The sequence below is a fragment of the Emydura macquarii genome, unplaced genomic scaffold (genome assembly GCF_026122565.2).
Source record: "Emydura macquarii macquarii isolate MOO-44397 ecotype Brisbane River unplaced genomic scaffold, CSIRO-AGI_Emac_v2 contig_2676, whole genome shotgun sequence".
NCBI classification, from domain to species: Eukaryota; Metazoa; Chordata; order Testudines; family Chelidae; genus Emydura; species Emydura macquarii.
In genome coordinates this window covers 7,604,860-7,630,158 of record NW_027132813.1, presented here as the reverse complement: position 1 = coordinate 7,630,158, position 25,299 = coordinate 7,604,860, and the positions used below count along the sequence as shown (strand labels likewise).

At 42.8% G+C, this 25,299-nt stretch overlaps 1 protein-coding gene across 2 annotated transcripts; it reads right to left on the bottom strand.

Annotated features, from left to right (window-relative positions):
* Nucleotides 1–7,222: 7,222 nt before the first annotated feature.
* Nucleotides 7,223–24,368, bottom strand: YPEL5 (yippee like 5). 2 transcript variants are annotated; one of them, XM_067564811.1, is made up of 3 exons: nucleotides 24,210–24,368; nucleotides 9,655–9,826; nucleotides 7,223–9,268 (listed from the first exon to the last, which is right to left on the bottom strand). In XM_067564811.1, the coding sequence occupies exons 2-3, from the start codon at nucleotides 9,793–9,795 to the stop codon at nucleotides 9,044–9,046; spliced, it is 366 nt and encodes a 121-aa protein (XP_067420912.1). In that variant the 5' UTR covers nucleotides 9,796–9,826; nucleotides 24,210–24,368; the 3' UTR covers nucleotides 7,223–9,043. The 2 variants fall into 2 exon arrangements, with proteins under 2 accessions (XP_067420912.1, XP_067420913.1); XM_067564812.1 differs by lacking the exon at nucleotides 24,210–24,368 and adding an exon at nucleotides 23,245–23,760.
* Between the last annotated feature and the right edge of the window lie 931 nt (nucleotides 24,369–25,299).

Sequence of the window (25,299 nt, the reverse complement as noted above, 5' to 3'; positions counted from 1 at the left end):
CCCAATTTCCACCCAACAGTTGTCAAGATTACAAAACTCCTTGCCATGGCTGTGTCACCAAGGAAGCTGAGAGAAAAAAGCACAGAAGCGGTTACTCGTCCTGTGCAGTAACCAGGTATGCACCCACCTTATGATAGTTCCATCTACATTACATTTCCCTAGTTTGTTTATGAGGTCATGTGAGACAGTATCAAAAGCCTTATTAAAGTCAAGATACACCACATCTACCATTTCCCCCCATCCATAAGACTTGTTACCATGCCAAAGAAAGCTATTAGATTGGTTTGACATGATTTGTTCTTGACAAATCCATGCTGACAGTTCCTTATCACCTTATTATCCTCTAGGTGTTTGAATATTGATTACTTGATTATCAGCTCATTTTTTTTTCCTGGGTAGTGATGTCAATCTGACTGGTCTGTAATTCCCCGCGTTGTCCTTATTTCCTTTTTTATAGATTGACACTATATTTGCCCTCTTCCAGTCCTCTGGAATCTCTCCTATCTTCCATAAGTTTTCAAAGATAATTGCTAATGGCTCAGATATGTCCTCAGTCGTTTTCTTGAGTATTCATAGAATCATAGAAGATAGGTGTGACCCGTCCATGCCTAGAGTAGCCGCCTGAAAATGCCAAGGGCAAGGCAGGCTGCAAAAAGAGAGCAGAGTCTCCCAACACTGGTGGGTGACACTGAAGTCAGACTTCCCAACCAGCCACAAACAGTGCTTCTGATTCCCCAAACTGGTTATCAAGAAGCCAAAATAAAAATATACACAGCCCCCTTTACTGCATTTCAGTCTCTGGCTCCCAATCAGCCACTAGGTCCAGTAAAGAGACCAGTTATTTAAAACTCTATGCTCTTTACCAAAAAGGTTTTTCCTGACCCCAAAGGGTCAGCCACTGTATCAGATCAATATAAGTTTGGATCTTACCCAAAATACCATGTTGCCAGCCAGTCCTTTAGTAACTAAAACTAAAGGTTTATTATAAAAAGAAAGATACAAACTAGAAGAGAAGTGTTAAAGGATTAAAGCAACCAGACAAATACAATTGATTTGAAAGTCCATATGTATCAAGTTCCTAGAAGAATTGTGGAGTTTGTAGGTTTATATAGTTCCTCTGGTGTACATCCAGTACCTGGATGGGTCTCAGTCCTGTGTTTCACAGCTTAAGTTCAGTTCAGTTGTAGGTGATTTGATCCAGAGGTAGGCTGAAGACAAAATGGATGTGGCGCAGCTGCCTTTTATGTCCGTTGGCCTTTGCTATGCTGCTTGTGGAAATTTACAGGAATAAGATGGAGTCCAGAGTCACATGAGTAAGTCCTGCTGACTCATCAGGTATATCCCTGGCTTCTACCCTGGGCCCATTGTACCTGTGAATTTCTTTAATTGGCCATTAAGCAGGCTAGTGCTGCAGCCATCCTGTCTGGGGTGTCGCTCAGATACAGCACAATTTGAAATACAGATACATCGACCATATCCATAACTTCCATTACACATATAACACATGAGCATAAACATTATCATCTTACTTAGCACATTATAGCCTTTCTAACAGTACCTGACACGGCATATCTCTCATAAATTATTATGATTCTGATGTATTGATGTTAAGCAACATAATAAATGCCTCCCTCCCCTCCCAATCCAGCCAGCGTGACAATAGGTTTGGAAGGGACCTCAGGAGGTCATCTAGTCCAATCCCCTGCTCAAAGCAGGACCAACCCCAACTAAATCATCCCAGCCAGGGCTTTGTCAAGCTGCACCTTCAAAAATACATCCTATTCCAGGATCTAACTTGTCTAAGTGACTTTTAACTTGTTCTTTCCCTATTTTAGTCTTAGATCCTACATCATTTTCAATAATGTTTGCTATATTAGACATCCAATTGCTTATAACCTTTTTAATGAAAACTAAAACGAAATAGTGATTTATTTCAGAATGTAGAGAAAGCAACTATGGGAGAGGCTGTTCTAGATTTAATTTTGACAAAGAGGGAGGAACTGTTCGGGAATTTGAAAGTGGAAGCAGTTTGGGTGAAAAACCTTGGAGGTTGTCTCCAATGTATTCCAAGAACTTGGGTAATTTGTGACCTGCTATGTTATATTCCCAACAGATGTCTAGGTAGTTTAAGTCCCCCATCACCACCAAGTCTTGTGCTTTTGATGATTTTGTTAGTTGTTTAAAAAAACCTTATCTTCCTCTTCAGGTGGTCTATAGGAGACACCTACCATGACATCACTTTTGTATAAATCCCAACAGAGCACGAAGTAGCCCTGGAGTTCTTTAACATGTGCAAAGATTCATCTTTACTATCAGCAAACACTTTAGAACCATAAAAGGGGAGGTCCTAGACTGTATTTTGTACCTCCTTAGAAAAGCCAGGAAGCCCTTCTCATAACTACCACTGAAGAGATTGAATGTGTGGCATTATCAGCCGCATCGAGGGAGTTTTGCAGCAATGGTTTATTATAAAAGGAAAGAAATAAACTGTAAGAGAAATGTTAAATGATTGAAGCAATCAGATATATACAAATGATTTGAAAGTCCATATATATTAGGGTCCTAGTAGAATTGTGGAGTTTGCAGGCTTGTATAGTCCCTATGGTGTACATCGAGTACCTGGATGGGTCTTAGTCCTTTGTTTCACAGCTTCAATTGTAGATGAGTTAATCCAGAAGTAGCTGAAGACTGAAAATAAAATGGATGTGGTGCAGCTGCCTTTTATGTCCCTTGGCCTTTGCCATGCTGCTTGTGGAAATTTACAGGAATAAGATGGAGTCCAGGGTCACATGAGTAAGTCCTGGTGACTCATCAGGTATATCCCCGGCTTCTCCTCCTGGGCCCATTGTACCTGTGAGTTTCCAATGGGCTATTAAGCAGGCTAGTGCTGCAGTCATCCTGTCTGGGGTGTCGCCCAGAAACACAGCACAAGTTGAAATACGGATATATCAAACCTATCCGTAACTTCCAATACTCATATAACACATGAACATAAACACTATTATCTTACTTAGCAAATTATAGCCTTTCTAATGGTACCTGAGATGGCATATCTCATATGAATTATTATGCTTTTGACAAATTGATGTTAAATAATATCATAAATGGTTCCCCTAATCCAGCCAGCATCACAGTAGCATAACTGCTTCATCCCGAGATAAGTCTTGCAGTAACGAGTGTGCTGTTGGTACCAAGTCCATGCCCTGCACCAAAGTAATAGTGGTTGAGGGACCTGATGATACTATGAGTTTCTGCCACTTCAAGAGAAGTGTGGTCAGAGCCTGAGCTGACTTTTGTACCAACTGAACAGAGGAAGAGCTCTTCTTGCTGCCTTGGTCTACTGATGGTACCAATGATCCTCCAGGACCGAGAATTTGCAGTATTTCACTTTAGTGGTGCCCTCGGTAACTCAGGAACCAGAAGCCTAGTGGGTACTGGATTGGAAAGCAGATGGTGCAGATGGTGCTGAGACCTCAATTTTCTTTTTAGGTAGAGTTTTTACCTAGAGAGCTCGTGGGGCCATCTTTGGAAGTCTTATAAGAGGAATCTTGGGTCTTCCTCTTAGATGCCCTCGAGTAGTGTGTCTTGGAGACAGTGGAGGCAGCAGATACCGGTGTACGGGGGTGGGTCCCCTGGCCTGGGTTAGAAGCAGGGTGCAGAGAGCTGTCGATCATGAGGAGACAAAGTTTGATCTCCTTGTTTTTCTGGCTCTAGATTTCAACACCAGACAGAAGTTATACCTCTGGGCAATGTGAGACTCCCTGAAGCAACGGATGCACCAGGAGTATCCATTGCTCACCAGAATTGCCTCCTGGCTCAACCAACATTTGAAACTGGGAGAAACAGGCATAACCTCCCAGTGAACTAGAACTATCTTATCTGTCCGTATATCTATAAACACAAATTTTTTTTTTTTTTAAATTAGGAAGCTAAAGACTTACTACTTACTGACTAATAACAAGAACTACTCTAACTACTAGAATAAAGACTAGGACACAACTGAGGTAAAACTCAGCGTGGACAATTGCCAGAGGTTCACCTCTGGCTGAGGCAGCTGAGAAGAAACTGAGGGCAGTTCACCTGTGCAATGCTATGTAACAATAGCAAGGGGCATGAGACTGAGTAACATGCATGCACAGGCTGAATAGACACTGCTAAGAGAAATCTCCAATCAAAGGCACAGGCAGTACAAACACACCTACAGTGGAGCACCCATGGGGATCCTACTTGAAGAAGTAAAGAGCTGATCACTTGCTTTCTGATTCAGGACTGAAGCACATTTTTTTGTGTTTGAGAGCCAAAAGGCACAGGTCAGCTGCTTAGAGTTTCAGAGTAACAAACACACTCAGTTCCTGGTATTCATGAGCAACACAGCAGTTGTGGTAAGTCATCCAACAGAAAATAGACCCAGTGCATTAGCGTTCTTAAATGAAATCCCACATTGCACTGGTGTAGCCCATAGGACTAGCCTGCTTGCTTGTATCATAGATATATATCTTTTCTTCTAGACTTAAGTATGATTGTTTAATTAATAGTTATAAATCTATATATTTTGCTGTAATGCAAGACATCTTACAGGTCACATCCTGTATGAAACACAGCTAGCATACATATATTTAGAATCTTTACCCTAGATAAGTCAGGAGACATTAAACAGGGGAGGGGGATGTCACAGGTTATGCCCCAAGAAACTTTACAAGTACACCACAGAACCCACAAAGGGCCAGAAATAATAAAGGTGAGATAAAAAGACCACCTGGAAAGGATGTGGATACGTCAATAATACACATGAACCTGCCAGCCTATAGAATATGTGCACCCCAATAGTTTGGAGGGGAAAAATCCGAGTATGGACTTAGGAGGACTCATATTCTTGGGGTATAAGAAGGGAAAGATCATGGTATTTGGGGCAATCGTCATCTACTCTTGCTTGAAGTTTCTTTAGTTTGTGTTAAGATTTTCCTTCTTCATTTTATAGTCTTATTTGTAGTCTTAGTTTATAGTTAGCTCTCTAGCCGTGCTTACTCCACCCCTCTACTCAAAAGTTGAGGAACCAAACATTTTTCTCAGCCAGGGCATGAGTATATTAATTCAAAGTATATTGTAGAAATATATATACCATACGAGTCTCTAAAATTAAGATTGTATTATCCATTATCCATTTGATTGTTCATTTTCTCTATATCAATTATTTGTCTATCATTTTATGTTATCTTAATAAAACTTATAAAATTATACAAATTTGGTTATCATTAAGAATCTTCCTGTTGTACACCCTGGGGGTCCCTATATAATTCTTCTGAAGCCTGATTCAGGGACAAGAACCTTCTAATCCAAGCAATTGGCCTATAACCCTATTAAATAACTAATACACTGAAAATCAGGCTACACTGGGAGTCAGTACAGTATAGGAACCATCAGGCTCCTGTGCCTCTTTGGTGTCAACCCTACCTACTGTATAGAATATTGCAATCATCTATGCCTGGAGGTAACAAATGTGTGTCCACTTTCTCTAAAACACATTCCAAACTCCACTGGTCCAGAAAGTTAGGAGTCAACCAGTTTGAACTGTAATTTAGCCATTTAAGGGAACTTTATCAGTTTTTGAGTATAAATTAAATGAAAAAAGTGAGCATACTCATTTTTACGCTCCATAAAGTGAAGGCTGATGTATACTACGCAAAAGATTGCTGAACTAACAGTCACTATTCCTCTGCCCAATCCTGTTTCCATGTCATTCAGGCCAATTTAATCTTCATAGCTTCCTTTAAACCAGTAAATTTAAACCGCTAAAATTCAATTTTTTTCTCCTGCTATTCAAAGAGAGAAACTATTCCCAGCACATGCTCAGTTTTATTTAAAGGCATACAGTAGTTTGATTTACTCTTCCAGTTCCAGATTTGCAGGTAGTTAGCTTAAAGTTACTGGGATTCGGGTAAGAATTCTGAGGACAGAAAGGCTGTTACGTGGGATTATGGATACTGTCTAAAGCACCTGCTCCAATTCTTGCCCTTAAAAGGAGTCCAATGTATGTGAAGCTCTTTCCTTTTGGTCTCCAGTGTTAATTTTCAATGCTTAGATACAGGAACAAATACTACTGGATTGTAAGTAATTCTTGGTGAACTGTAAATTTCTTAATTACCTTTCTTGAACACCTAATGAAAGCTTTATTGAATTAAAATGCCATGATTTTCAATCCATATTTCTATAGCATGCTGGTTTCTAACCCTCCCACACAAGATGGCCATGTTTTGACAAAGATGAAGCTTAGTTGTTATTATAGTCCCAACAGAAGTTGGTCCAATAAAAGATATTACCCTCACCCATCTTGTCTCTCCAAAGAAGAATTTTAGCAATTCTAATTAAGATACATAAACTTTAGCTTGGGATTCAAAGATTAATGCAAAATATTTTGTTGGACACTAACTTTTAAAATCCAGTGGCATATTCTTGTCTTTTTAATCGCCTAGGAGTTGTAGAAGTGAGAGATTGTCCACTGAATCTAGGGACATAGGGACAAAACACTAACCATATATTGTCCCCAACAAGAAGTTAGGTTAGCCATGGACATGCACTTACAAGTGTCACCATCACCAAGAAGATGAGAAACCAAAATGTGAAAGGGCCAAGCCCACCTTACTCAACCAGAGATTATACTGAGGGGGAAAGAGTGAACCAAAATGCATGGAATTGAATTTTAGTCTAAAACTATAAATCTTGCTTGAGACTAGTGAGTTTTTAAATGAGTTCACCTAATAGGGTGCTTTCACATCATAGCACCCAAAGAAATGCACTTTAAGAGTCTCATGGCCTGATTCTCTGCCAATGTTAATGGGTGTTATTGTAAATAGAATAATTGGGTACAATATTAACAATGACCTAATTCCTTTCTCCCACCCCACTGCGTGTTCTTCAGCAGCTAAAATGAATCAGTAATATGCTTTTTTTAAAAAAAATTTTAAATAAAAATATTCACCTTTGAACACTAAGTCTAAAAGTGGACTTGAGCCTGTTATTTATGAAGCCATGCTCTTTACCTTCTAAACCATGAGTAGTCCTAGGATCTGCTCTTATTGCCACCTGCTCAGACAACATGAGATGTTGAACTTTTTCCTGTCATCTTATTTTGTGACAACTCAGTCAACTGAGCTCAACTCACTGACTCTATGAAGCAATAAATCTTGCACAGAATCAAAGGTAAAAAAAATACAGACTAATAGGAGACAATTCAGGACAAAAACTTTATTTTACTGTAACACCAAAAGGACATTAAGAGTACTGCAGAGAATCACACCAATGGTGATTTTCAGGTTCATGAAAGACTGAAGTACAAGATAAAGGATACCTATTGTACTTAATGTAAGAGCTGACTCACTTGAGGTACAAGTTACTCTATTTTTTATGTACCTTGATTCAAAATAGCTCTGGTATGTGAATCTACATTGTGTTCCTTCTAAGTGACATAGTTCTATAGTAAAGCTACTTTTAAGTTAAGAGATGACATATTTAGGCCATAGGGTATCCAAAACACAGCCCAATGGCCAAAGGAAACCTATGGATATTATCCCCTACCCTCCTGTCTGCTGTTTCAGATACAGAGATATGGCCTGTGGATGCCCTGTCTTGTTTACATTGCTTGTTAGTGGAGTTAAATCTCAGTTGCTGGTTAACAAAAATTTAAGTTCAGGCAGAACCATATCTATGCATATTTACTTCTGATAAAGAACAGTACATAACTGTAACATTCAAATTAGGTGCAGCCATTGGGCTCTTAGCAAGTTATCAGTGTGGCCCTCCAGAGCATCCTTATGATAGTTTAATAGAGAACATTTTTGCCAGGAGGTAAATAAAATTTCAGTAGCTTAAAACAGTTGACTTCTACAGGAAGGAAGCAGGAATCAAGTTAGTAATTATAACCAGGCAAGCCTGTTCTGCTGGTCAGAAAGACAAAAGATGTAACATCACAATAGAAAGATGCAACAAAAGACAGATAGGTAAGAGTTTCAATACCAGAAGCATTTGAAAACAAGCTGTTTAAAAGTTGCAGATTGTATGCACATGCTAGCATTCTCCTCCTCCCCAGCAGCTGTGTTTCAAATACAAAGTCTTCGATTAAAAAAGAAAGCCATCTGAACAAGAATTAAGAGTTGCAATAGCTTTGTCTACTTAATGGAGGTTAGTAAAGAGATGAAAAGGGAAAACACATTCACTACTGCACCAGTAGTTACTCAGATTCCCATCATTACAAACACAGCTTCTGATTTTTAATGCAACACAAGACTAAAAAGACAATTATTTTATATTATTACTATGCTTATAAGTTACATCAGTTAAAAAAAAAAGCCAAGCAGTTTTTCCCTGTTTCAAAAATAGCTTCTAATCAACAGTTATATGGTGAAAGGGATTTAAATAAATGAGGACTGATGACATCTTTGAGTCAAGAATGACAAGAAAGAATGGGCTCTGTGCTACCGATCAACCTCAACAAGAATATGGTACAATGGCCAGCACAAGCCGTACCAACACTGAACCTTTAGCACTCATCACAAATTCTTTTCTTAAACTAGCATATCTGGTGAAAGGACTGGGTAAAAAAGGTTAAAAACTTAGGCCCAAAATTGGAAAGTAAATTAAAAAACATCTTTAGATTTAAAATAATTTTCTGTTGATGTATTAGAGTTTATACAAACTAAAAACCACTAATTTCTCTCTAACAAAAGATATAACCCGATTATTTTCCTTTCAGCCCATAGTTAGTTGCGATACAATCTTAGATCTAAGAGATGTAAATGCAAAGAAGAAAAAATTACAGCATCTGTAACATTCTCTACAAAACAGCTGTGAGGAGGAAAGTAAAAATAAAAGGAATAAAGAAAGGAAGTTTCCATCTGAAATCTCTCACAATCTTTCCCAGTCCATAGTTCAGGAATCCAACTCTGATGCTAAGGTGACAGTGTATATAAGTAGAATTTTTTTGTTGATTTTATTTATTTATTTATTTTCAGTTTCAGTGAAGAAAACCAGGGAAGAGGCTGAAGTCTCTTCAGGAATTATCAGATGGAACATGCTCCTCAAATCCCTCACTCTCTCGGACCAAAGCTCTTTCCAGGATAACACGGCCTTCCTTGTAGCGCTGGCTGTCTTCAGTGGCAAATTCATAGATCCAACCCAGTTTGCTGTTGCAGTTCTTGCAGCTCACATCTCGAACCATGTGGCGACCAGTGAGCATGACCCGATCCTGAACTTCACTATATTGCAGATTTACCACCTGAGAAATATAAAGGGGATGAGAATAAGGGTTTAGTCCATTGAAGGCAAGAGAGGAAGCCATTTTCCAATTACTAGGAAATCCAAGGCACTTCTGTCAAAGTACAAAATGTCTAAGTGAAGATCCTGTGACACTGTGCATACTGGGAGCTGAAACATAACAGGGTCCAACTACCAAAGTCTTGCTACCTATGTGGGCAGAGCTTTTGAAGATTTACCTCACAAGGGTGTTCTGAATCTATATTAATGTTTGACAAGCACAGTAAGATCCTGCCACAAAAAGCACAAGTGCAAAGTATCAAATTCGCCAAGCCCTAGCCCTCCCTTCAAACTTGATTTTCAAAAGCAAGGAGATCTCTAACTCTCGGCATCTGACTTCTTACCAACCTTATTAAAAAGGAAAGCTCTTCCTGTGGCTCCTGTAAAGCGAGTTGATATGAGCTCAGAGCGATTAGTCAGGATTGTGTCACAGTTTGCGCAGGAGAACAGGCGAGTGCCACCAATATGGTCCAGGAAAATTCTGCCCATTTTAATAAATTATTAAATTTAGACTCAAGACCTGAAAGCAAACAAATAGAGATATTACATCGACACAGCAAATTCACATAAGATTTCCTCTGACACATGGCCAGAACATATTGCAGTTGATTAATATACAAACTCTTTATGAACTATAAAATATTGAATTTACAGTTTGTGTTCATCCTTTATTCCTTAATCCTGATGGAAATAAAGAGAGAGACCAAGAACCTAACGAAAATCAGGAGGGTACCTCCTAAATTTTCTTTTATCCCATCAGAATGTTATAATTTTCAGGAATGCGTTATGAAGAATTCAGTAAATATACAGCTGGCAGATCAAAACTCTGTAAATTTGCCAAGTGGTGGGCAGCTTTTAACTAAATCTCTCCCATTGACTTAAATCAACATGATGCAGCTTATACCCCCACGCAATGTTTGAAGGTGGGGCAGGGAAGGAAGGGGGCACAGCAAGCCAGAGCGACCTCAGCTCTTAATTTCCTTGCTTGTATGTGCTCAAGCTGAACCCTTAATTTTAAACAAGACTTTTTAATTCTCATTTCCTTCACATTTTTAGTAGAACACAAATACAAGTTTGTTTTTAAAAAGGGGACCATCACTGTCAGTACAGTGACACTTGTTATCATAGCTATGCCATCATGTCAGTACAGGCATTTGATACTTTCATTATAAAAAAAAGCATTTATCTGACTTTGATCAGACTTGATACATGGCCAAGTCAACTGATACAATCACTGAATTGTTGGTATGAAAATCTGACTCAGTTGTCTGAGAAACTTCAACGAGGTACAAGGTGGTGCCAATGCAAGAATGTGTGCATAACATTGGCACCTGGGTGAAATATAGTAGACGACACTGAATTCAGGCAAGAGTGAGGTTAAGCTGGCGGGGAGAGTTTGATGGCTGAAAGGATTTCCACATCCATACCATCCTCCTTCAGCAAAGGAATCAGCCCTCCAACCATTAAGACAGTCTTCAGTCTTGGGGTCCTTTTGGACTCCTTGATACTTCAAATAACCAAATGCTAAAAGTGCCCTCTTCCATCTATGAAGAGCCTGAAGACTGCATCCTCATCTATCAGACTGATCTGGCCACAGTGATACATGCATTTGTTAACTCTTAATTATGGCAATTTATCATACCTATGAATGGAGCTTTATCAGGGTCAACAGCATCAGTCAGGTGAGAACATAGCAGCTACTCAGCAACATAGAGTACTTACTGCATATCACACTCTGTACTCAGCAAATGTAGAAAGCTACCCATGGGAAAAAAAACCAATCAAATTCAAGGGCTTGATCCTAATATTCCAAGTCCTCCACAGACTGGTCCAAATTTCCTGAAGAACTGCTTTCCCTCTATGCAAACATGATTTCATACTCAGGAAATATCAGACAAGTGTGGGATTCTGGAGCATGGGAGGACAGATTTTTCTCAGCAGCCAGTCAACAAGAGTGGAACTCTCCCTTGGAACACATCAGAAGTACCACAAAATCTCACTAGCTTCAAAATAACATGCAAACTTCATTTAACTTAGAGTCTATTTATTTTATTCATTCAGTATGGAAATGCTACATAGCGGAGCAACTTCAGAAACCCAAGATAATTGGGAAAATATTTAAACTTGTAAGGCACTCCAACAATATGATGTATGAACTTAAAGTAGAGATTTCCATTCTATTCATTTAGAGGTACCATGACCTATCAAAAATAAAGTTGTTTTCCTGAACCTTAGAAAGTCACAAGGATGTGTTTGTTTTAAGCTAGAAGAAAAATTATCAGTACTTCAACCCTAGAAAAAACATGTATTTGATTTTAAGGTTCTCTTCTTGTATATGTAAATTCACTGTATAAATGTGTGATATCTTAATATAAATAGCATATCAAAGGGTATTGACCTCTTATCTAGACTGTTGCCTATTATGCTGACCTATATTGTTTCTGACCTCTCATTGTTTCTCTGTACGGCCCTATAGGTCTGTATGTATCCATCTGTTGTCTTTTGTCTCACATTTGAAGCAGGGACTGTCTTTTTGTTCTATGTTTGTTCAGTATCTAGTACAACGGGGTTCTGGTCCATTACTATGGTAACAAATTAATAATAAGTCAAGATATTTGTCTTAATACTGAAGTTATTTTCTCATTGGCATTTATAAACCTCCATGGAAGCTTGCAACAAATCTGTTTATTGAAAGAAAAAAAATGCCCCTCACTGAACATGTATACTGATTGGTTATTATGCAACTTTATTATACAACTGCTGGCATTGTTTTGTTGAATTTTGATCAATGATACAATTATGTTTTTAAAGCAAATATGCTTTCTTCCTTAAAAATAAGCAACCGACAGGAAAACATAGCATTAAATAGAAAATTTCTATGGCTATCAAACCATAAACGTTTACTATATTAAAAATAAGAAAATAATATGTGTGGTTAACTAACAAAACAAAGTCCCTCACCTCCCATTCAGTACGTAATTGGCATTAATATGGGAAGTGGTCAGTCCATGGATATATCATATGATCATCTACAGCAATTTATACAGAACAGTAATATTAGGAAAGCAACACATTTTTAGCTGTACTTTAATGCAGTTTAGCAGCAGAAATAAAGAACTAGCACTATGTAAGACAGCACTGCACAGCCCACCAATGTTTCCAACACCACTGTTTGAGAATCTCTTTTCTAAATGCACTTGTACTGCAAAGCATGTGCGCCCTGTTTGTTTAAATGACTGTCTAAGTCTGTTGCATTCAAGTCAAGCAGCTGCTTTTGAAAATGGGATCTATGCATTTACATAGATTTTTAACTTAGTTTCCAGACTTGAAATCCAGATCAACCAGTATTGCATTTGTAAGATGGTAAAGTATTCCAATTTTCACTAGAGTCACTACCAACATTTCCACTGTCTTCAATATGAGCTGGAGGGAGCTCTAAAGTTAATAATGTTTTGCTTTTTGAAACCTTATATCCAATACTGCTGCAACTGTTGTCTTTTGAACTTGAATAGTCACTAGTCAAGTCGGATCAAACATGGGAGTATGCTCTATACCAAACCACTGAAGGTTTTATTATGACCCTAAGCATCCATTCACACCCTACATACTATTGTAATAATCTTCGCACAAAAATATGCTTAGTGAGGTATCATTTGAAAGCAAATAACTCATTGATCATTAATATTCTTGGGTGATGCATGTATAGTGTGTATTAAGAGCTATGGATATATGCTAGGATTATGATATGACTAAAGTGTGTTTAAACCAGGCTTTTTGGAGTCTGCCTTAGACAAAGGAATGTGTATTTGATTCTTGTAGAGGGCCCCCTAAAGGGGGCAGTGCTGGGGACTCTCCCTCCGAGTCAATCTCAGAGGGAGGCCACACCTCCCAGCACCTACGGCTTGGGGAGTCTGAATTAAGGGGCCGCCTCCGGCCCTCAGTAGAGTGAGCCTGGGTTCAGGCCGCCCCTTTTGGGGAATAGTCTCTCGCCCCCACGGGGCGTGCTACCAGTCTATGGTCCGACCCTCCGTCAGGGACAGGCCAGCAGCAGGAAACAACCCTCAGCAGGGCATGGAGGTGGTCTATAGCCTAGCCCCCCCCTTGGAGGGCAGGCCAGCAAACAGTCTTGAGCCCTCAAACCGGACGAGAAAGCAGTCCATTGTCTATCCCTCGGGAGGACAGATAAGCAAACGCACGCAGGCTCGAGCCCTTGGTAGGGCTAGCAGCAGTCTTTGGCCTGGCCCATCAGCAGGGCAGGGCAGAGGATCAGCAGTTTCTTGTCCTTCGCAGGCTGAGTAAGTAGTCTATGGCCTGGCCTGTCTGGTAGGGTAGGCAGATGAACACACACACGCTCGGGCCCTTATCAGGGTGAGCAGCAGTCTATAGCCCGGCCCTTAGGCAGGGCAGGGCAGGCAGTAAGAGACAGGTTCTGGCGCTCAGCCGCCATCCACCCCAGGTCAGGGTGAAGGAAGGGGGAGGGGGACGCAGGCCCACCCGTCTCCACTGCATCCCAGCCCAGGGCCCTCTCAGTGACAGGATGCCCCATCACTGGGTCAGCGGGGCTCCGGCCGAAACACGCCGACTCATCACGTCAGCTCAGCTGCACCACAGTTGGCCTCCCTCGGCTTCTTCCTCCTGCCTTCCCCCAGAATACCTGGGGTCCGTCATCCCCCTCTGGGTTGCTGGGGTAGAAGGTGTGCGGGAGTCTCGCGAGTCCCTCTCCATCAATCGGCAGCAGGTCCAGAAACTGCACGGGGTCCTCTGTGGAGGGCAGTTCCTCCAAGTCCTCAGGGCCCCAGGCAGTGGGCAACGCTGGCAGGTTCTCAGGGTCCCTGGCCGCAGGCAGCTCGGGCAGGCCTTCCTCCGGGTCCCAGGCAGCCAGCAGCCCCTCCGGATTTGCAGGGCCCCACGCCATGGGTAGATCCAGCAGCTTCTCTTCCAAGTGGGCGTCTGGCACGGCCTTAGGCTTGAGCCCCCAGGGAGAGGTGGCCTTCTCCCTCGGCCGCTGGGGCTTGACTGAGCTAGCAGGCCTGAGTTTTAAAGGCCTAGCCCCGCCCTCCTGCTTCCAGTCTGGTGGTGTCCAGGGGTTTGGCTCTCCCTCTGTGTCAATCTCAGAGGGAGGCCACGCCTCCCGGCTACAATTCTCTTCAGGCAAAGACAACAAAGGTCCATTTTTACTTACAGTAGAACCTCAAAGATACAAACACCAGAGTTACAAACTGACTGGTCAACTAAACACCATGCGAAACCAGAAGCAAGCAATCAAGCAGCAGCAGGGGGGGGGCGGGGGGGCGCTAATACCTGTACTTTACTGTGCCTGTATTGCATCTTAAAAGTTGGTATGTGGAACAGAAGCAGCCTTGGGTCTGCGCTGATTCCTGTAAGCCAAGGGTGCTGTTTCACCACCCCCCTGCCGCCCCACCAGGAGGGGGAAGCTGTTTTCACCACCACCCTTGTTTCAGGAGGGTCAGTTCCAGCCAAGAAGGAAGCTGCCACAGGGAACTACTGAACTGCTGCTATTGCTGCTAAAATCTGGCCTGGAGCTGGAGTGGAGGAGCTGCACCCTGGAGAAGTTTTAAAGGGCCACAGCTCGTGCACTGATGCGGCCCAAGTTTTGCCGGTGGCTGCACTCCTGGATTCTGCCAGCACCTCTGGGAGTGCAAGAGGCAGGGGAGGGAGGGGCGCTGGCAGTGGGCTCGCATCAGTTCCCTGCCATGTGCCGCCTCTGGAGCTGGGCGAGCAGTGCACAGAGCAGAGCGAGCCCTGGGGAGAGGTGGCTGAGGGGTCGGGTGCGGGGCAAGCTCCCCCAGTTCAGGCCAAAGGCAAGAAACAGGAATAGGGCAGGGAGCTGCTTGAAAACCAGGCAGTGCTGCCAGGTGCCACTTTTGCAGAGATCTCTCCCAACCTCAGCTGGAAGGCATTGACTGCAGGGTACTGTGCCATAATATTTTGTTCAGAGTTATGAACAACCTCCATTCCTGAGGTGTTCATATCTTTGAGATTCTACTGTATTATGTAAACAAAGCTATTAACCTACCAAGCGGGAGAAGAAACAGCATATAGCTTCCTTCCTCAACAGACTCAATGTCACCTTCCTTACAACTTGAATAAACTTTACTTAGAGGGATTACCCAAGTCCAAACATCTACATTGCAATAGTATAGCTCCACAGCCTGAGCCAGCTGACCCAGGCCAGCTGTAGGTGTTTTACTGCTGTGTAGACATATGTGCCACTTGCCCAAGGTCACACAGGAAGTCTGTTGCAGTGCAAGGACTTGAACCTAGTCTCTCATGTCCTAGGCTAGTGCCCTAACCAGTGGATTAGTGTCTCTATTCATTTCAACAGTACTATTATAGTTGTAAAGTTAGCCACATGCATAAGTGTTTGCAGGATCAGGGCCTTCGGCAGTCTCCAAAAAGTCAAACAAGGTGTTCAAGTGCCATTCAGACAGTGCAAGACAGAAGAGAAACTACTTCAGGGTAGGGACTGTCCTTTTACTGGGTGTTTATACAGCACTTTATAAAATGAAGCCCCTATCTTATTAGTAGCTTTGGGACCTACTGGTAATGCAAATAAGAGTTGTCATGAAGTGGCCCTCCAGCACTTGTTGTATAGTCCTGGAATAGTACTCAGTATTGTAATGGACATTTCTACAGTTAGCTGTTTTGCAGAAGACTGTATTTTGCAGTATAGCCCCTCTACACAAAATTGTCTGTGGTCATTTCCTCCTTTTGTTGCCATAGGTTAGTAGGACAAGAGCAGGAGATGAGCACAGCACGACATATTGGAGTGCTTTGAAGCAGGGGGAATATGGGATGAGAAGTACAATGAGATGTATGAAGTAAGTGAGCAGGCAATGTGCTCCTGAAAGAGCAGTAACTCACATCTGTGAACCACAGCTCAGGCTGTAATGACTCTGGCTCTTGTATTCAAACCCTCTGCTCCTTCCCCATCTAAGAATTTATTCTTCTTTAATTGGAATGGCATGTCAGGGCTTCAGTAAACTCACCCATTTTAGTATTATCACAGAGGTAATACAGTGAATCAGCAGGATGGTTACAGATTAATTTTTCTTGAGTCACCTTTTTAATACTTATTTTGTCATATCCCAAGCTTGTGCCAATTTGTCACATACAACCACATAGTAATGCTTCACTATTATAAACAGTGCCTAAGATACCATCCAGGATGCTTTACTTCCTCAAGTAAAGCAGATTGGGTTGCAATACTTAGCTACCTGTTGCAGAATTTGGCAAAAATAGTGTAGTTAAGGTTCAGATGCTATTTCACATAACAACCCAGCTTTCCGAGGCTTTACAAGCAGATAGCTTGTATATAACATTTTCCATTTTAAAAACTGAATAGCTTAAAATGTTTATATATCTACTCTGGATATTTCTAGGGCACCATCACTGAAGCAGCTGAGCAATTCTCCAAACCTGTAAAAAGGAGCTAAAGTAAGTTAGTTGTGTTGAAGTTGCCAAGATACTGAAAATTAGCTATTAAGTATGCTCAGCTGGAAGCCGGGACCACAACTCCAGAAGCTTCTCCACCAGCTCCCTGCTGGGGCAGCCTTGTCAGTTACACAGCTGAGCCATGAAATTTACATGGCTGCCCCCCCCACCGCCATGGCTGAGAGAGGAACAGAGAAGCCCCGCATACTTCCTGGGGCTCCCCGCAGGAAAAGCAGAAGGGAGAAGTCCCTGCACAGCTTCCCCTGGCTGCTAGCAGGGACCAGGGAGTGAGGAGGGCGAAGAGAAGGGTAGGGAGGGGGAGAAACATAGGGAGCCTATGAGCACCCAGCAGGGAGCTGAGAGACGGGGCTCTGAGCTCCCCACACTGCCCCATAGGTCAGTAGAAGTGCTCCTGGTGAGGATGCACTCCACTGACCCAAGGAGGGCAGTGTGGACATCAGCCACCGATGTAATTACAATGGTGACTGGAAGTCGACCTATATTAGGTAGACTTATTTTTAGGTGTAGACAAGGCCTAAGGCTTTAATTCTGCAGAAATCAATGCCTTCACTGAAAAAAGTTTAGACCTCCAGTTTCAGAAGACCAGATTCCAATGAAAGAAGGAGTGTAAACCAATCCAGTGCTGTTTCCAGGCATCTACCTACAAATAAATAGCTACAATAGATTTCTCATAGCTGTTCAAGGTTTCTACTGATATCCATAATCTTGGGGGCAGCAGCAGAGCGGTCAAGAATCATGCCAGTTTCATGCTGCTCTTGAAGAAGCTATAAATAGCACCAGAGGCAGGTATCTGAGACATTTACAAGGAAGGACCCAAAATACAGAGGCTGAGGAATGGGTAGAGATTTCTTGTCCGCCAGCCCTTCCTCAAGCAGCTATGCAGCCTCCAGTTGTTCCTTGTCCTCTAATAAATGTGTGCAAGATATACAATGTCCTTATGCAAAAGTTCACAGATTTTAACAGAACAAACATTAAACTAGTTGGCCAATATTCAAGTGAGAGGACTGATTCAGAATCAGTAATAGGATATAAAACTTGTAATCTCTTGGTCAAAGTCACACAAATTGATAGTGACTGTGCCTTTTATTAAGTGAATTGCAGGTATCAGCTCAGAGCAAATGGCTGTCACTCATCAAGCTATTCCTCTACTGGACCCATACCGACTCGAGAGTACCTATGGGGAGTATTTCATTGATGTTTGCTCTACTCATTCCATCCACCAATGTTCACCCACACAAGCAACACAGACAGAAAGATAATTCAAAATAAAACTTTATTAACTTTTAAAAAGCACATTAACAATTGGGAAATTTTTGGTCCCACAAGGAATCACCTTAAAATACACAAAACAAACAACAATTGGACAATAGACATCTGTACAAACTCACTTTACAGGGGATTGTCCCAGCAGTCTGGATGTCGTCTCCTCACCATCTCACACACTTCTGAAATCTAAGAAAGAATGTCTTCATATTCCCGAGTAAATTCATTTACCTTCCCATGGTCCTCCAGCACTCACTGTCATTCCCTTGAGAAGTGGTGCATACCACAGGAGACATATTCTCTTAGCTGGGGGAGAAACTCACTGAACCACATGGAAAGGCTCAAAAGATCTACTCACTCTGGAACCAAGCCCAGACCACTGCACCTCTGTATCCTAGAGAGAAATATAAGGGAGAAGGAAACTGGTAGTTAAACTACAAAACAAAACAAAGAGTACAGAGAGACAAACAAGAATTATTGGATAAATGAAAGGAAATAAAGTCAATGCCTTACCCTGTTAAGCACTGCCACTTAACGGTGCCTATGCTCATCAAAATACACTCCAGGCCACCAGCAAGTACAGTGGGAGCTGATAATCCTCCACCATGACATCTAAGTGTGAACATGCTAGCAAGATATAAACCTTATGCAGGTCAAAACAAACTGAAGCAGGCCATGAAATAAAAAAGTGAACAGGTATAATACATTATAGCACATTTATTAGACATTATGCATATGCTTTAGAAAGCTGTGCCAGGAATTTTAAGGTAGAGCTCATGATCCAAAGGCCCTGCAATGTCTGCAGGGAGTGCTGTGACCAGATGCACTGCACTATAGCCTCCTGGATCAGGATAGCGAATGGGGATGCTCTGCACTATTGCAGCTTGCACTCATTCAACTGCAAATTTCAATAGTACAATTCTCTACTGCAGACAGGCCTAAGAGGTGATTTCTCCAGGTTACATTGACAGGGTAGCATGGGCACTCTTGCATTTTTACTGGAGTGCACCAATATGGTGTTTGATGTTGCACAAACAAGACAGCCTGTATCAAAGAGCTTGAAAGATAGTTCAGCTGACATATTATTTTTATTACCATATTCTCTATCGCCCCCCTGCACTACCACAGCATCTGAGTGCCTCACAAACATTAACATGTGTGTCCTCACAATATCCTGACAAGGTAGAGAGATATCTTCCATTTTACACATGGGTAACAGAAACACAGAGGTTAAGTGACTTTCCCAATGCCATATAGGAAGTCCATAGCCAGAAGTTACCCAAGTCCCAATCCACTGAACCACATTTCCTCCCTGATTTTTCAAGTGCCTTTAATGAGCAAAAATTAAGTGTTCATACCTCATTATTTTGTATTTAGTGTGAAAATAATTTAAGGAAAAAGAATAGTGGACTTTAGTTTCCAGAATCATCCTTTCAGCAACTTTCACAAAGTATTACACATTTTAAATAAAAACAGAAATCTGAATGATATTTCATCAACTTCAGTGTCCAAATACTACTAATCATCACTCTGAAAACACCAATATTTTATTAGACATGTTTTAAAATAAGCCTTCAGTTAAATGGTAAAAGGATGACCAACAACTATATTCACATATAAACATGCAGAAATGAAGTCCACTGGCAGGAAGGAGACTTAGATATTTCTAGAGTATATCTCCACTAGAAATTCGGTAATTAATACACTGGAAGATTTCTAGGGTAGATAAAAGCCCTAAAATTCAAGGGAATCATGTCACCAAAACATTATAAGTTCCAGAAGGGTAGCCGTGTTAGTCTGTATACAGCAAAAACAACGAGAGTCCTGTAGCACTTTAAAGACTAACAAAATTAATTTCTGCAGGCATAAGCTTTCGTGAGCTGTAACTCACTTCATCAGATACAGCCCATGAAAGCTTATGCCTGCAGAAATTAAATTTGTTAGTCTTTAAAGTGCTACAGGACTCTCGTTGTCAAAACTTTATAGTATAATATTTCATCTATACACCTAATAAGTCATTCTTATATCATACCATGCTAACTAGGTCCCCAATGCAAAAAAAAATCTCAAATTGATTATTTTAGAGGGGAAACTTGTCTAACTTTAAAAATGTTGCTGTAAAATTGTGGTTGCTCCCAAAAAAAGAGTAAAAAGGGAAGTGCGATATTTGGCAAGTTTGTCAGAAGCTACTCCTAACATTTCTGGTCTTGCTATCCTACCTGCTTGACAGAGTTTTAGGGCACCCCCCATTTCTCTCACCCCACACCGAGAAGCAATATGTGAAACGCACTTTTGAAAAAGTCAATCTATGGGGAATTAAATATTTGTAGTCTATAATAAATTTAAATACTTTGAAAACTAAAAAAAGGGAAAGTAACGGGTGACAGTTTTACAAAGGCTATTTCTGGAGACACAACATTAAAAAAATTACTAGAAATTAAAATGTCACTTTTAAGCATTAGTCATCATCACCAGAAGACAAACTACAGGGCAATATCTTGTACATGTTTATGTCATGCACACTTTGAATGTTTTTATTTCCTTTGTTGTTTCCTTAATCTAATTTTGATATTGCATTTTACTCTGTGTATGGAAGATGCAACAAAAGCATTTTTTCCAAAGTCGAGCACTATACTATTTTAAAATAGATCCCATTTAAAAACAAACAAACAAAAAAAAAACCCCCAAAACAAAGCATGCCATATAGTACTCAAAACTATATCGGTTTCCTCATAATAATTTAGGCATTATACATTTTTTGTTTACGTACTGACATTACTTTGGATTCCCTCTTTGCCTCAATCAAAATCTCTTCCAGAATGAAAACATTTGGAATAAATATTTTAGTTTCCTGAGAACACAGGTCAGAAGAAAGAGATCCAAATCTAAAAGCTGTTAGACAAAGCTGTTTTTTAATATGATTGCAGTGAGATTCTTAATAATCAGATGACCAAGATCATTCTAGCACTGAAGAAATCAAATGCTTCATATGAAAGTCAGCTGTCAAATAAGGACACAGGGTTTATTTAAGACTGATTCAACACATCACTCATGACAGATGGAATGAGGCTGCAAAAAGGCATAAACAGAAAATATGCTTTTCAACTAAATAACAGTTTTTATAAAGTGGGGGAGCAGGAGAAGCAGAAACAAAAAGCCACATATCATTAAGGCCCTAATCCTGAAAATGGCTCTGTGTGGGTAACTGTCTTCAACAGGGCTCTGTGCAGACACATGGTAAACCATTTGTAGCAGTGGGGTCTCTTTTGGATTGTAAGAGGCCTGACATAGTCACAGGGCATTCTATCTACGCCCTGGTCTACACTTACCTGATGATTCGGCGGCAGTCGATGGGAGTTACACAAGCTACACAGAGTAGCTTGCCTAACTCCTGTCGACTGCTGAGCTTCCCTTTTGCGTGGCGTCTTCACTGCACTGCACCAACGGGAACCGCGGTCCCATCAACGTAGCGCTACTCCACATGAGGAGGTGATTTTACTGCGCTGATTTCTGGCAACTTCTGGATTGATTGAACGGGTCTTCACTGACTGCTCAATCGATCCAGATAGGTCGATCTGATGGCAGCGACTTTGCCGCCATCAGCATAGACATACGCTAAGTTTGAAAGGTCAGGAAACAGGTTTGTTTGCAAGACAGCAGTTATTTCAACATGGTTGTTGTTCGCAACAACTTTCTACTACCTTCTGCATACTAACTGCCATATCATAAGCAGACTACACAGGGTCACATGGTAGGAGGGCAAGAGACATGGGTGGGGAGACGAGGAGAAAGGAAATAAGCAAGTTTATATCCACATTAGACAATACATAGGGTCACTGTAACCAAAGAAAGCAACCATGTCAATGATTAAATAGTTGGGAGTATCATCTGAAGCTACAGATGTGATAACGTCATAAGCCCCCCCTGGATGCTGAAAATTTTTTTTTTCTGGTTGCCATTTCTAGTATCTGCATAAAAGGGATTATTGTTTGACAATCCTTCTTAACTAAGTTTCCTTAATTGTGGTATTAATATATAACTCAAAGATCAAAGAATGTTAGACTTAATTTCAACTTCAACTTTTTTGCCTCTTAGTATTTTGACTTCACTCAATTTGGACAGTGAAAAACAGAACAATTTCAGTATTGTTTCTAGTCAACCTAATTTTCAGGGTCCCACCCTGGCTTGCAGACACTGTAGGTATTGTTTAAGCCCCCCCCGCAAAGTATTTTTTAAAAGAATTTAAACTGTCACTTTGCTTCTTAAAACTGTATTTGCACACAGAGCCACAATACTTTCACAATTTCTTAAGCCATAACATTATTTGCATTAACATTCTTTTAAAAAAGGAAACCTAAACTGTGGATGTAAACTACCTCAGAATTTTTCCCTAATGATAAAAAATATATACTTGGAAGGGAGCTTTGAAATAGCAAGGCATGTTATATAGACAAGGTCTGCAGTTGCCACAATAATTTTCAAAAGCAAGTTAAGATGATTCTGTTTCAGTTCTTCCTGTTTCATATACAGTTTGCTGAATGTGAAGTGCCCAAGTAAAGTCTATTACAGAACGAAACCCTAGGAGACCAAAAAAAAAAAAAAAAAAAAAGAGCCTACTCTCCTCTGATAACTGTTTTTAGTCACTTAGGCTGCTGCTATATTTGGTAGTGAGCTGGGCTCAGGCTAGAGCAACAGCATCACTACTGCAGCACTAGAATCCTCCTCACCGAGCAGCCACTGCAGATGACTGCAAGAGTATGCGCTACTGCCTTCGCTCATAGCCACAAGACTTAGAACATACAGTGCAGCCTTTATTGTCTGACTCTAAACCTAAATTGTACACAAAGAACACTGAAGAGGGAGGGGGGCGGAGAGAGCAAACCAACAGCTGATACTGGTCAGGTGGGCTGCTGGGAGCCAATCAGTAAAGGCTCAGCCTATGTCTGGTTTGAGAATGAGGCTCTACCAGAAGCACAGGCAATCTGACAACAAATAAGAGGAAACAGCTGACATGAAACACAAAAACCCTGTGGGCCTGAATCACAGGTACCACACTACCAAGGGGCAGGCCCCAAGAACCACCACCTCAGTAGCAACCCCACATACAGACCTGCTTCTCCCAACCCACCATTTAGACGTTCAGCAGCATTACTGTGTTTGTAGATTACTGATCCCAGGTCTGGTGCTCCCTGTATTTACCTTCAAGGAGGACTGATCAAGAACAGAGGCAATCAATGCTGGATGGAAAGGAGATTATTAACCCAAGAGATTGTGTAGCTGAAACTATTTACACTGGGGAGGATGTGTTGATCCAAACAGAGTTCACTCTGTGCCACTTTTTTTTTCTTTCTTAAATTGAAAGTTGTATTAGAGAGTTTTGCTGGAGGAAGAAGTGTGTTATCGCCGAGCTAGAGGAACAAAAGGATAGCTGGTCCAAGGGAGTTCTCTCTGTACCTCTTAAATCTGTGAGCAGGGAATGATAAAGCCAAGGAATGATTCCCAGGCACTATTTATCTTGCACAGTGGGAGCGGGTAGCTTGTCTATTCGTGCCCCTGTGTGTGGGGAGAATAGTTATAAAGGGAAATCACATTCACACCAGGAAATGAAACGATCGCCGCGGCGCAAGCCTGCTTCCCCTAATAGCCACAGCCAACTTGTGTGTACGCGGGGCGGGTGCATCACTGCGCTGGCGAACACCAGACGCCTCGGCCGGGTGGGAGGCAGGAGGATTATTGTTTTGGTATTCTGGATGGCGGAGGAGGAGGGTCGCTGGGGCGCCGGGGGAGGAAGTGGTGTGGCGCTTCGGGGGTCCGGGGGGGGGGGGTTGGGCTCGGAGGGATGTGCGGGGGTGCGGGGTCGTTGTTGGGCGGGGTGCGGGGGTGCTCGGGCGGAGATGGGGGGAGGGGCTGTTGTGACGGTGCCGCCGTGGATGCGGGGACTGCGGCGGGGCGCGGGGTGGCACGGAAGGGCGGGCGGGGGGGGGGGGGGTTGTTGTGGTGCCAGGCGGCGGTACCGGGGGAGGGAAGCCGTGGCGGGGAGGAAAGCGGAGCCCCCCCGCCGCCGCCGGGCCCGAAGGAGTCGGGGCCCGGGCCCGCCTCACTCCAGGGCGCTCTCGAGGCTCCGGCGGGAGCCCAGGCAGGTCCCCCTCCCGCGGTGCCGTTACCTGGCAAGCAGCGGCCGGAGCGGGTCGGTGGCCGGAGTCTCCCCTCAGCTGTGCCACGGGCGGCTCGGGCTCGGTCCGTCTGGCTCCGCCTCCCAGAGGCCCGGCCCCTGCCCTGTCAGTCAGCGCCAGAGACACGCCCACCGCCGCGATGGCCGAGCCCCGGGTCACGCCTCCTCCCGGCCCGCGCGCCGCTCACAATCCCAGCGCGGAGCCAGAGCGAGGCAAAGTGCGGGGCGAGGGCGGGGCGGGGGGAGAAGGCGCCTCTGCCGCGCGCGCGCGCCGTGAGTGTGGAATGGGCTCTGGTCAGCGTAGCCGCGGAGAGCGGGGCGCTGTGTGCGGGAGGGATTGCGGGAGCAGGGGCATGGAATAGGAGCGTCCAGGAATGGTGCCAGCCTGTGGCTGGTTTGGGATAAAGCCGAGGCCGAGCCCGAGCCCAGCCCAGCCCGGTGGGGTCACGGGGGCCAGCACGGGAGTTTCACTCCGCCTAAAAATCCACTAGAAAAACTGCGATGCAAGTCACAGGAGCATCACCCATGTTGTCACATACAACTCTCACCCCAACACTGCCTCAGCCTCTCCCCATAACCCACACCCTCTCATCCCCAACAGCTTATCAACCTTTCCCCGTCACCCACACCTCCGCAACCCCTCCCTGTCCAACACCGCCTCAATCTCTCCCCCTCACCCACACCCCTTTCATCCCCAACAATGCCTCAACCCCATCACCCACACCCCTCTCACCCCTCCCATGACCTACTACCCTCCCACCCCCAATCCTCCGTCACCATCTGAACCTTTCCCCATCACCCAGACACCTTTAACGCACAACACCGCCTCAACCCCTCCCCTATACCCCTTTCAAGACCAACACTGCCTCAATCCCTCCCTGTCATCCACACCCCTCTTACCACCAGCACTGCCTCAGCTCCTTCCTGTCACCTACTACCCTCCCAACCCAACCCTCTATCACCACCTGAACCCCTCCCTGTTACCCATTGCCCTCTCACTCCCAACACTCTTAGGCCTGGTCTACACTACAGACTTTTGTCAACCAAAGTCAGTTTTTTTGCATCAAAACAGTTTTGATGTA